We start from the raw sequence: 13,602 nt of genomic DNA on the forward strand, positions 1-13,602 counted from the left end.
GTCATATGTAGCATGTATTCCGATATCAATTCAATCTATTTTCTGTCCATAAATGGAAGACGGTGCATCTAAATTCTTGATTTTATACTCCAGGTAGGCAACACTCTCTGTCACAAGTTGAAAGTATTCACCTCGAGTCCATTTAGCTTAAATCACACGTGTAAACATCCTCACTGTTACTCTTTAGAATATAAAACAGAGATTAAAGTTTGCATTATTTGTTATTTTTCTTATTCAATTAATTTCAATGGTTAGTACAAATGAAATATTGATTCACATTAATTCTCTCAGTTTCCTATTCAAATATGTTAAGTATTAAATCTTTAACAGTCTGCTAGTATAGTAAAAAGAATCCAAATGTCTGGTTTTCATTTACAGGAAATTAAATGTTAAGTCTGTCATAAAAAAGACCACATGAACCTTTTATAAGTTATGATTTTCTTGTTCCATTTGCTGACCAGGCTCTAAGTACAGGCACCAAAGTGCTTATCTGTCAAAAACGCCCCTTCTTTCTTACTGGGCTGCATTTCCAGCAATCCACAGATTAACCACACAAAATCTTAAAAGGAAGTGACAAGGCACCTTTAAACCATCAGGTAAAGCATGCTCCTTAAAGAAAATTAGTGCAGCTTCTCAGACAGAAGGAAGGGGAAATACATTACTGGTGAATGGTTGATAACATCAGAGGCTAAGTAGAGGAGGCAGGACTAAACCAAAACTGGAAAAAAAAGTCAATTGATCTTTCCATTGCTAGTGCACTCCCATTAATTTTCATAAGCCCGCTGTATTGGGATCACATTTTCTATGCCATCCAAGGCTTATGAATGAAGTTTGGATTCTTGTACAGTCTCAGCGTATTTTCAAACTTGTCACCAACTTGAAAAATGTGTTGAGAATCCTGGGTGCGAATCTTATAATGACAACTTTAGAATAATTATTAAATGACAATTTCATACAAACCCCACCTTCAGCTTCCTAAGGTGGGATATATAGCTTATGTTGTTTTCTTAACATCATTATTTATTTATCACTCCATAAATGCAACTGCATTGGCAAACAGCTCACAAAGAAAATAATTACACAGAAGTTGAAACATAGGTATGATAGCAACCAATATCTCATTCATATCTTCATCATCTGCCAAACCTCTAGGCCTGACAGAAATTATTTCAAAAGTCTAGTCCAAATGACATTCAACTCAGTCTGTGGAATATATAAAACATCACTTAAACTTGATGGATTATAATATTAATTTAATATTGTGCATTTAGCGTAGTTATCAAGACAAGATATATGCTCAGTTAACTTTATAATATGCAACATTTGACTCTGACAAATTTGCTTAGATAATAGAATGATCTATATTTTGACATGATACCATGAATAATGGATTGTCAGATGTAGCAGCAAGAATAAATAATTCAGCACATTCTCATTTTACAATATCGATCCTATCATAGAATCCCTACAGTGTGGAAGCAGGCCATTCAGCCCATCGAGTCCACACTGACCCACCCTATTCCTGTGACCATGCATTTCTCAAAGTTAACCTGCCAGCCTGCACACTGTAGTATGGTCAATCCACCTAACCTGCATATTTTTGGACTGTGGGAGGAAACCAGAGCACCCGAAGGATGCAGGGAGAATGTGTAAACACCACACAGACAGTCGCTCAAGGCTGGAATCGAACCTGGGTCTCTCACACTGTGAGGCAGCAGTGCTAACCACTGAGCCACCATGCTGCCCTAAGTCAGGGTTACTGTTCACCTCTGACAGAATCATTGTAATCATATAGGCATTACACCACATAAAATATAAAGTGATGATCAAGTAATAATGCTACCTATCTATTTTTGTTTTGCTCTGAGGATTTAGATATCAGCTCAGGCACTCAGTGCACAGTTGCTAATCTTAAACAAGGTGAAGAGCAAAAAGCTCAGGTGAACCAAAAAACTATGGTTGAGTTACTGGAGTATCATGGGCAGGGGCTTCAGGTCTTTTTCTGGACTTAAATCTCTTATTTGCTATTAACGCATCTTTGGAACAATCTTTATAGATGTTAAGATGGTTACTGAAAAAGCCATGTGTTACAATTGAAAGGGAAATGAATTTCCAACCAAATATGGGAATAAACCAAGAATGTACCTATCAAAGGATTTTGAGAAAGGTTATTTGTATGGTAATACTTCTAATTGTCAGCATCTTCATCTAAATCATGATTGATACCTACCCTTTTTTAATTAAACTCCATTAGAGAATAATAATAAGTTACAAATACAAGATACAGATCAGAAACCAGTGTTCTCTCCCTATAACGGTCCATTGTGTAAACGTACCATCCAGAAGTATTACAAACCACAGAGATAAACAGTACATCCCAATTATATTGCTTACCTATTGTGAGATGGTTGATCTCAGACATAGCAGTGGCATAATTAGCTTGAGCTTGGGATTAGTGTCTGAAGTTTTCACCTTCCAATACTATCCAGTGAATTCTGAAGAAGATTGTGTGTGCCTACTTTGTTTTAATATATGATAAAACCAGGGGGAAATGTGTCCTCCACCTCCCCCCTGTATCAAATTGCCTAGTGACATTCTACACTGAGGCTCAGACAAGAAGGATGACCATTGAGTTAAGGTACTGAACACCTGCTGGATGCACAGCAAAACAATTATATAATGGTAACCAATGGGTTCAAAAGGAAATGAAAGAAAGAACAAAAAATACAAATAAGAGATTACATAACATGGTCTGAGATATGCTTAAATCTTACCATTGGGCCACGTTGTCCATTTCTCCCTGGCAAACCTGGATTGCCATTTTCTCCCTGGAAGAGCGGAGAAGTATTTTAAACTCTGCTGATGGAAAAAAAATTGTTCAAAAATTGTTCAATTTCTTTTCTGACCAATTATGAGGAAACAAGTTCAATGGATTCAGATAAGACCGAATTCTACAAACATTTTTTTAAAAGCTGTATAAAATAATTCTAAACACTGATTTAGAAGTAAAATAAACCCACAAGCTGTGGGTGCTGGAAATCTGAAGCAAAAACAGAGTGCTGGAGAAACAGGCGCAGCTGGTCTTGCAGCACCTGAAGAGAGAAACCAGTGTTAATGTTCCAAATTAAATGCCAAGGCAGGCTGCTCAGATAGCCTGTCTCAGTTCTCTGGGACTTTATCCCAATTGTGTTAAAAGATTTTAGTTCATCTCACAGTCACCTAGATCTCACCCTTCAGAACCCCTTATCCATCTCCCCATGGTCCTTCAGACCCACCCCAATTCAAGCTCACCCTTTTTCCCGATCAACCCCTAACAACTGCTTACGCTCCACGCCAACTCATCAAAACTCTCCCAGTAATTTTAAAGGGCAATTTCCAAGAGTTAAGCGTTAGTTAAAAATTACAATGTTCTGAAAATATAATGCAGATTTCACTATACAGCGTGAAATTAAAAATCTCACATTGAAAGCCCATTCAAAGCTTTTATCTTAAATCTCAAGCAGTTACCTGCTCATAAAAGTAAAACAAAAGCTTTGACTCAGACCCCATATCACAGAGATAGCCAATCCTTTAGTAACCCCTTTAAACTGTCAACCCAACTGAACACAGAACCCAACTGAGATAATTGTAGCTTTTAGAAATCAACCAAACATTCATAAAAACACATTGGGGAAATGTCAACACACAGCTAATGAAATTGCTTGAACTATGCTTTTGATACTCTCACTGACATCTATATACTGTCCGTTTGCATATAGTATACTTTTTTAAAGTACTGCAGGTTTTCATAACTTCAGATCATGATAGCTAACTAGAGCATATCACCCATTTCATCTGGCCTGTAAATGTGTGACTCCTACACTGCAAGTCAAGTCCCCTGCAGGAGCCAAAATGCAGTCTGTTTGAACTCAGCACCAACTGTTTGAACATTATCCTACCAAGTCCAGGCTTTGATGATATGTGTATCATTCTCTGCTCCTGTTCCCCTCTCACCAAAAATCAATCTGTTTAAAATGGGACAGGACCTCCACATCTGGGTCCAGGCCACCATTTGGAAGTTCCATGGAGCCTTCACAAAAATCGGAATGGAACTTGAGCATGAGCACAGAAATAAAGATACATTTCAAAATATAAACATAAACATATGCAACGAATACAAGTCACTGAATGTAAAGATAATTATTTGCCTGTTGAAACTTGGCATATGAAACTAATTCTTTCCTTGTCTTCAAAACTAGAGCAGTGTGAATGAGATGAACTGTGATCAGCAGTTACCTCCGATTCTCAGTAATTTTACAATAACACCATGAAATGTTATACAACCAAATTTCACGGTTTTACCAGGTAGCAAATAATTACATGTACAGAGAGATTGGGGCTGTCAATATAATAAACACAGTTCAGAAGCACGGAAGTCTTATTTGTGGCAACATTTGTGATATTGAAGAATATTTTGCATTCAGATAGAAAATATTCAGTTATTGACCGGACTCTTTTTCCGAGGTCACATCTGAACATGGCTTAAGTTTTCATTAGATTAGATTAGATTCCCTACAGTGTGGAAACAGGCCCTTCGGCCCAACCAGTCCATACCGACCCTCCAAAGAGTAACCCATCCAGACCCATTTCCCTCTGACTAATGCACCTAGTACTATGGGCAATTTAGCATGGCCAATTCACCTGACATGCACCCGGAGGAAACCCACGCAGACACGGGAAGAATGTGCAAACTCCACACAGACAGTCGCCTGAGGCTGGAATCGAAGCTAGGACAGCATCAGGGTTTCCAGGTTTGATTCCAGCCTCAGGCGACTGTCTGTGTGGAGTTTGCACATTCTCCCCACGTGTTTTTTTGATAGAATTAGAAATGTCGTGGTTGAGGGTATGTTCACCAAGCTGGGATGTTGATTTGCAGATGATTTGTCCCCTCTCTATGTGGCATCTTCAGTGCCTTGGAGCCTCCTGTGAAGCCAGACTCCAAAGCTCTGAAGATGCCAGCGAGACAGGGGACAAAATGTCTGCAAAACAACTTCCCAGCTCGGTGAACATAACCACAGCCACGACAACTGGCACCTGAGCTACAAATCTTTACACAAACGTTGAGAATTAAAAATATTGATTTTGGCAAATTCACAATATTTTGCATTAATTCTATTTTTGAGAGTCCAATAATGATTTACTGTGTGTACAAAACAAAGAATTCTTTGTCCATTTCCTGTTGAACATCTGACCATGACAAACATCTGCTTCACATTCCTTTTAGAACAGTTCAGGCTAAATCAAACAGTCTTCAGATGTACTATTCTAATAGTCTCTGGCTACTAATTTTATATCAAGGCTTTATTAGTCAATCTATAGTTTGGTACAGCACTCAGATCAAAATCAAATAAAAGGGCAATAGATGATAATTCTTTATGTCATCACATAAAAGATAATAATTAATGCCAACATCATGAGGGGCATCGATAGGATCCTTAGTTAAGGTCTTTTCCCCATGTCAGGGGAGTCCAAAACTTGAGTTTTAAAGTGAGTAAGGAAAGGTTTAAAAGGGATTTAAAGGACAACTTTTTCACCACAGAGCATTGCTCATGTATGGAATGAGCTGCCAGAGGAGGTTGTTAGATTAGATTACTTACAGTGTGGAAACAGGCCCTTCGGCCCAACAAGTCCACACCGACCCGCCGAAGCACAACCCACCCATACCCTTACATTTACCTTAGAACTTAGCATGGCACAACCCACCCATACCCTTACATTTACCTTAGAACTTAGCATGGCCAATTCACCTGACCTGCACATCTTTGGACTGTGGGAGGAAACCGGAGCACCCAGAGGAAACCCATGCAGACACGGGGAGAATGTGCAAACTCCACACAGTCAGTCGCCTGAGGCAGGAATTGAACCCGGGTCTCTGGCGCTGTGAGGCAGCAGTGCTAACTGCTGTGCCACCGTGCCATTGTGGAAACTGGTATAATTACATTTAAAAGGCATCTGGATGTGTAAATGAATGGGAAGGGTTGAGAGGGATATGGGCCAAATGCTGGTAAATGGGACTAGAGTAATGTAGAATATCTGGTCAGCATGGAAAACTTGGACTGAAAGGTCTGTTTCCATGTTGTAAATCTCTATGACTCTGTCACTTTAACATAAATGACAAAAGAAAATCAAGCTAAATTCTGTAGTAACAATTCAGATAAGAGTACCGGATAGTGAGAAGGTAATTCACGAAACAAAGCTTAACCTACTAACACACATACTCTGAATCGTATTTTTCCAGATCTCTGCATTGCTTCACTTTACTCTAAGTGGCAAAATCAGCAATCCTGTGCCCACAGTGTGGACCAGACTCTTTGGAAATAGAGGTGGAAGCAAATCCAAAAACACTTTGTGCAGATCTTTTAATCTGTGCCACACGCTGGGACCATGAGAGCTCTGAACATACCTGAACTTCATGTTTGTTTGCGCTTGGTATCTTTTTCAGGTTTTGATGCAGAATTAAACCATAGTGCCCATTTGAGCTGATCTTCCATTGATACATCATGCCTGATCTGATTGTGGCCTCAATTCCGTTGTCTGTCTGCCCTCCAAACTCCTGGATTCTTTTGTATATCAAAAACAGTTCTAGCTCAACCTTGAATACATCCAATGGCCCAGTCTCCACTACATTGTGGACAACAGAATTTCACAGACCAAGGACCCTCAGAGAGAAAAAAACTCTTTATTGCCATGTTTAAAGATCCCTTATTCTGTGCTGTTCCCCCACCCCATACGTCACCACCTATGGCTTCTTTACTCATGTCCTTATAAAACCATGTACCATCTGATTTATTGTAATTCATAAAGGCATTTTCAGACTAGTATGGCTGCTGCACCTGATATTCCCAGATGGTCTCCCATCCACATACTAACCAGGCCTGAGTCTGCTTAGGTTCTGAGATCTGACAAGATCAGGCGAAGTCAAACTTTGAGCAGCTCCCGGGAGCAGGAAGCAATGCAGGCAGAGATCCTAATTGCTTGACAAGGTAAACATCATGGTCCCAACAATGGAATGAAAGTTTACAGTTAAGATTAGATTTAGATTAGGTTAGATTCTCTACAGTGTGGAAACAGGCCCTTCAGCCCAAGCAGTCCACACCAACCCTCCGAAGAGTAACCCACCCAGACCCATTTCCCTCTGACTAATGCACCTAACACTATGGGCAATTTACCATGGCCAATTCACCTGCCCTGCATATCTTTGGACTGTGGGAGGAAACCGGAGCACCCAGAGGAAACCCACGCAGATACGGGGAGAATGTGCAAACTCCACACGGACAGTCGCCCAAGGCTGGTTCTCAAGAATTTAAAGATGGGTCAAGCTTCCAGGAAGTTCTTCTGTATGCATTTGTAAATCATGCATACTTGTTGAAAGGTAAGCCTGTCAACATCACATTCCCACTCCCAATTAAGATCTCCACAAGTAAGAAATAAGTTCTGATATAAGAGCAATATAGTAGGCAAGGTACATAAGTCCTGGCTTTGGAGTGAGAAGCTATTGCATTGTTTTCTTTTAGGGAACTGTTATATGTGCCTTGTCGTGATTTGACATCAGTTGACAGCACATTAAGCTGCATAGGGCTCAGAGGAAAAACACTGGACTCTAATGGACATAAGTCAAGGAAGCTAGCCAAAGCTGACCAGAGGAAGGCGGAGGTTTGGGTGGGTAAAGGGTAGCAGGCTGACTGGTGTGCAAAGTCCAGAATGTCTAGCTGCAATCAACCACTCAGAAGCTGGGTGAAGTTCCTTGTTTGCAGGAAATAATCGCCTATCTGGGCGATCTTTAAATCTGGTGCAAGGACACTTGGCTGCAGAAGATAATGACAGGTATGTAAACTTACAAGACAAGATTCGCATGTTCTTCATTTGTGCATATATAATGAGGTCAGAACCAACCTTATTATCAAATGGAAATGATGATTATTGCCATTCCTGAACCCAATCTTAAGACAGAATCTTCCGCAGCATAAGATTCATAGAAAGTTCACCAGTAATAGAACAAAGGCAAATGTGATTAGTACACAAAATATTCTTCTTCCACCTATGACACAAACTTTTCAACTATCATGTAATCAAGACCTTTCCATATTGATTACAGAAACATATAGCTATAGTTAGGGTTGGGATGGGATTTAACTATAACTTTAATAAATTGCTATCTATAATCCAACTCAACTGCAACACCTTTCACTTATTTTACAGTATGCAATAACTTAAGAGTTTGCAATGTACACAGGATTGCTGGAACTTTTTTATTATTGGCTTGTTTGTGTAAAATGTTCAATTCTGCTAAAAATACTAACAAATTCTCAAAATCATTATTTGAAAATTGATCATCTCTTGCCACCACTGGACAAATACAGCAGTGTACATTTCAGAAGATATTACCTAATTTTGATAATGTTATCTAACTCAACTTTAATGTCACCTTCACAGCTACAGTTCCTGAATCATATTCTTACTTGTATTAAAGTTGCAAGCTACATCACCAACATTATCCAGTAACAATTAAATTTAAGTTTCATTGCAACACAATGCTGTTAAACCAAAGCATGTAATTCACGTAACAATAATTTTTGTTCTTTTGTATTGATGTCTTTATATTTTGTTATGTAACAAATTGACACTTCAGCAAGCAATCAAGAATATCCAAGTTCCAATTAAAAATAAGTTGACCTTTAATATCTCGAAGGTAAGGTTGACCTATAAATGCTAGCACATCATTTCCAGAGAAGCTTTAAATGTTTCAGTTTTAAATACTTGGCTTGAAAGCTGTTTCAGACAAGGTTGACCGAGCGTACTAATTATGTGCAGGCTCTTTGGTTACAATCCACATTCCGTAATTAGCACAGATTAACTGTTCTTCCAAAAGATGCACACCCATCATTCAACGTTTTGTTGAATGACAGACTCCTTTGCAATTTCCATTGGCATGGCCTCATTGTCTAACACTGCCTATTCATGTTGTCCTTCAGGTGAGACATTTGAAGAGTTATCTTTTCACAAAGTTGAGTGGTCTATTTATTCTAACGTTTGAACACTCTTATCATGTTGCAGCAATATTTTCTAAGCAGCAGCAGTTTATAATTTTTACTATAGTAAAATTAAGTACAAATCTGAAAATCTACAAATACATTGATACTGAATACTACTGGGTAAGGGGAGTCACATAAAAGATGAGATTCTGTGGGATTTCTGACTGTGTTCCACATGCTTTATGGAAGTGTTCAATTTTGCTGCAGCTGCCCCTAAGTTCAGGAAAAGGAACATCTGCTTTAAGGCTCTGATTTTCCTTGTCTATTGATGCATACAATTCCACTCTGTGGAAACAGTTCTACCCTCAGTAGTTGCACATGTGGAAAAGTACGATGACTGAAGTTGCCAAATCCCCACTCAATGAGGCACATGCTGTTTCTAGCAGGGATCTTGTGATGGACTACTCACCTGATGCAGAGTTTGGGGGGAGCTTCATTATTCATGCATAAATTCTCCTTGATATGTTAATGAAGGGCTTACTGCAGTCTTAGGGTCCCGAAGGGACATCGGTTTATTACTAAATTGAAAGCATCATCATTAAGATGCCCCATTTTAATAAATCAATTCATTTGACCAGTTCCTTAATATCTACTTGTTAAGGGCTAACTCTAAAACGCAGATGTGCTATATTTAACAAGCTAGCCAAGATTAGGATGTCAAATGGACAATGGCTTTTCATCACAACGCATACATTTCTCATCTCACCCAAAAACCTCTTTATTTTTTAAAATTCATATTTGGATGTGGGTTTGACTGGCCAGACTAGCATTATTATATTAATTCTTATCTGCAGTCCATGTAGTGTAGGTACATCCTCAGTGCTGCTAAGGGGAGAGTTCCAGGATTATGACCTTTCTTAAGTAGGTGAGTTAACAAAATGCAACTAGAGGATGAAACGACACAAAGCACTCTAGATGTGGTGCCACTGATATCTGAAATACAATTGTATCAAAACTTCCCAACTTTTTGTATTCCATTCCCCATACAAACTGACAGCATTCTATTTGACCTTTAATCACTTGAAATACCTTGATATGTTGATATTACCTCTGTGTGATTCATGTGCTGGAATATCCAGATCCCTCTGTAAAACCATGTTCTGCAATTTTTCTCTATTCAAATAAAATGTTGCATTTCTATTCTTCCTGCCAAAGTGTCCAAATTGTCATATTATACTTCACCTGCCAGATCCTTACTCACATATGTAATTTACCTACATCCCTTTGCATTCTGTTTGTGTCCTCTTCACAACTTTCCTACCTATCGTTATCAGCAAATTCAAGGCATTGTTTAATAGTTTGTAAATAGCTTAGTCTCCAGCATTAATCCTTGTTGCATTCCTCTAGTTACTCTTTGTTAACCCACAAAATGAAGCATTCTTCCCGATTCTCTGTTTCCTGTTATTTTCTGATGATACCTGTTGATAAGTAGCTTACTGTACCACAAGCTCTTACCTTATGAGTCACCTTTGATGTGGCACCATTTCAAATACCTCTCAGAAGTCTAAGTACAGAATACTTACAGTTCCCCGATATTCACATTGCTTATTACTTCCTAAAAGCACAACAATAACTCAGTCAAGCAGGATTTTCCTTTAGAACATAAAAACAAGAATCAGGAGTAGGCAATTCAGCTCCTTGAGCTTTTTCCACCATTTAATACGATTATGGCTGTTCTCATGTTGGCCTCAAATCCACTTTGCTGCCTGCTTCCCATAACCCTTCAATCCATTACTAATTAAAAATCTGTCTTTCTTCTCCTTAAGTTTATTTAAAATGTCCTGGCATCCATCACACTCTGGGATAGTGAATTCCTCAGACTCCTGATAGTAGTAGTTTCTCCTCATCTCTGTTTTAAATCTTCTACCCCAAAACCATGCATTAAGGTTTTATAAGTGTGCTGGAATCTGCTTAATAATATGTGCTGGCACTTTCCAAATGACTCCTGACTCCCCCCGTTACTCAATAGAGGAGTTACATAGGGTAATACGGTGGCTCAGTGGTTAGCACTGAGGCCTCACTGCACCATGGACCCAGGTTTGATTTCACCCTCAGATGACTGTCTGTGTGTAGTTTGCACATTTTTCCTGTGTCTGCATATGTTTCCTCCGGGTGCTCTGGTTTCCTCCCACAGATCAAAGATGTGCAAGTAGGTGGATTGGCCATGGCAAGTATCCCATAGTGTCCACAAATGAGCAGGCAAAGTGGAATAGTTATGGGAATTGCAGGGTTACAGGGATAGGGTAGGAGTATGGGTCTCGGAGGGATGCTCTTCAGAGGGTCGGTGTGGACTCGATGGGCCAAATGGCCTACGCCTGCACTGTAGGGATTCTATTTTTCCAATCTGAGATGGGACCTTTCTAGATCTTGGAAGTTTGGAAAATCATTGTGAATTCATCTATTATTTCAGCATCACTTCATTTAAAAATCGAGACTGATGGACCATCAAGGCCTGGGAACCTTTCAAGATGCAATTTTAAATATTCTCTCAATACTTTTTTTCTGGTGCTTATAATTGTTTTAAGTTCCTCCATCCTTTTCACTTTTTGATATAAAATTATTTCTGAGATGCAGTGAAAAAGACACAAATATCTGTTCAATGCATCTGTCATTTGCTTTTTTCTTCTTATTAATTCCTCAGATTCTCTCCCTGGAGGACCAACAGTAACTTTAGTTAATCTTTACCTTTTTAAATACTAATAGAACCTCTTCCCATCTGTTTCTTTATTTCTAGCTAGACTTCTCTTTTACTTTCGCTCTCACTATTTTTAAATAATTCTTTGCTGGTTTATTATTTTGTCCAATCTTCTGGCCTGCCATTAATCTTTGAGCAATTGCATGCCTTTTTTATTCTCAATTTAAAAAAAATCCATACATGGGTATCGTTGGTTAAGCAAGCATTTATTACCTGTCCCTAATTGCCCAGAAGGCATTTGAGAGTCAACCACATTACAATGAGTCTATACTTAGGTCAAACAAGATGAGGACATGAGTAAACAGACAGGTTTTTGTGACAATCAACATGGTAATGATAAGGCCAACTGTTAATTCCAGAGTTTTGCTTAATTCAAATTTCACCATTTGCTATAGTGGGATTTGAACCCATGTCCCCAGAACATTAGCCTGGGTTTCTAGATTACGAGTCTATTATGCCACTGCCTCCCCATAGTGATATTTAACTTCCTTAGTTAGCAATGAATGATGTATCTTTCTCTTAGAATCTTTCTCACTGGAATGTATGAATGTTATGAAATATCTCTGAAAAGTTTGCATCTGCAACTCTTGTGACCTATACTTTAACCAAATTTCCTGTTCACTTTAGCCAGACCTGTCTTTGAACCCTCACAACTTTAAGTTTTTCACAATTTAAGTGTTTCACACTAGTCTTGGAACAGGTCTACCCTCTCACAAATTGAATGGAACATTCAATCATTTTATGATAATTGCTATCTAATGACTCCTGCACTATGAGATCATTTGTTAAACCAAACTTATTGCACAGTACCAGATCTGGAATAGCTTGTTCCCAGGTTGGGCCTAGAACATGTTGATTTAAAATATTGTCCTGAAAACATTCTATGACCCCAGCTCAGATTACTTCTGCAAATTTGATTCATTCAATTCATATGTAGATTATGAAAGATATGTAGTATCTTTCTCACAAGCTCCCATTATTTCTTCCCAATCAACAGTGTGATTACAGTTCAGGAAATTATGTACCACTCACACATGTGCAATCATTTGCTGTTTCTTATTTCTATCTAAATTGATGCTACATCTTGATCTTTAGATAACCACCAATATCCATACAAATGCAACTCTGTGTACACCAGTCTTTGTGCATGGCTTTCAGGTAATTCGCAATCCAGCTCAATTGATTGCCACTAAGGTCTTATAGGCGAAAGTGAGTATTGCAGATGCTGGAGATCAGAGTCAAGATTAGAGTGGTGTATCAGGGAGTCTCCTTTGTGACACCTAATCCAAAGTTTTTTGAAGTTGAGTTAGATCTTCCAACAGTCATTGATTCAACAGTAATTAATTCAACAGCCATTGATTCAACAGTCGTTCATTCAACAGTCATTCATTTAACAGTCATTGATTCAACATTCATTGATTCAACAGTTGTTCATTCAACAGTCATTCATTCAAGTCATTGATTCGACAGTCATTCATTCAACAGTCATTAATTCAACAGTCATTAATTCAACAGCCATTGATTCAACAGTCGTTCATTCAACAGTCATTCATTCAACAGCCATTGATTCAACAGTTGTTCATTCAACAGTCATTGATTCAATAGTCGTTCATTCAACAGTCATTCATTTAACAGTCATTCCAACTACCAAATCGGAGATTTCAATTGCCAAATCCACAAAATCATAGTGATGCTTCAGCAGAACAGTTTCTCCATAACAGAAGAGATGGATGAGCATTTGAAGCCACAGTAAGTCTATATAGTAGATTAATGGGGGTAAGGTAAAATTGGAGGGAGAAGAGACTATACAGTACTTCAGGTATTGCTGTTTACCAG

General features: G+C 38.6%; 1 protein-coding gene across 3 annotated transcripts in view; it reads right to left on the reverse strand.

Annotated features, from left to right (window-relative positions):
* The window catches only part of LOC122549191 (uncharacterized), a 124,840-nt gene that overhangs the window by 76,521 nt on the left and 34,717 nt on the right, over positions 1-13,602 (reverse strand). For all 3 annotated transcript variants that reach the window (XR_015756958.1, XR_015756957.1, XM_087986253.1), the window contains exon 9: positions 2,775-2,828. Coding sequence is in view for 1 of the 3 variants with exons in the window: in XM_087986253.1 (XP_087842379.1) it covers positions 2,775-2,828 (54 nt within the window). In the remaining 2 variants the exon portion in view is untranslated. The remainder of the gene's footprint in view (positions 1-2,774; positions 2,829-13,602) is intronic.

The sequence above is a fragment of the Chiloscyllium plagiosum genome, unplaced genomic scaffold (genome assembly GCF_037043375.1).
Source record: "Chiloscyllium plagiosum isolate Xiang-an unplaced genomic scaffold, Cpla_swu_hap1 HiC_scaffold_4, whole genome shotgun sequence".
Classification (NCBI taxonomy): domain Eukaryota; kingdom Metazoa; phylum Chordata; class Chondrichthyes; order Orectolobiformes; family Hemiscylliidae; genus Chiloscyllium; species Chiloscyllium plagiosum.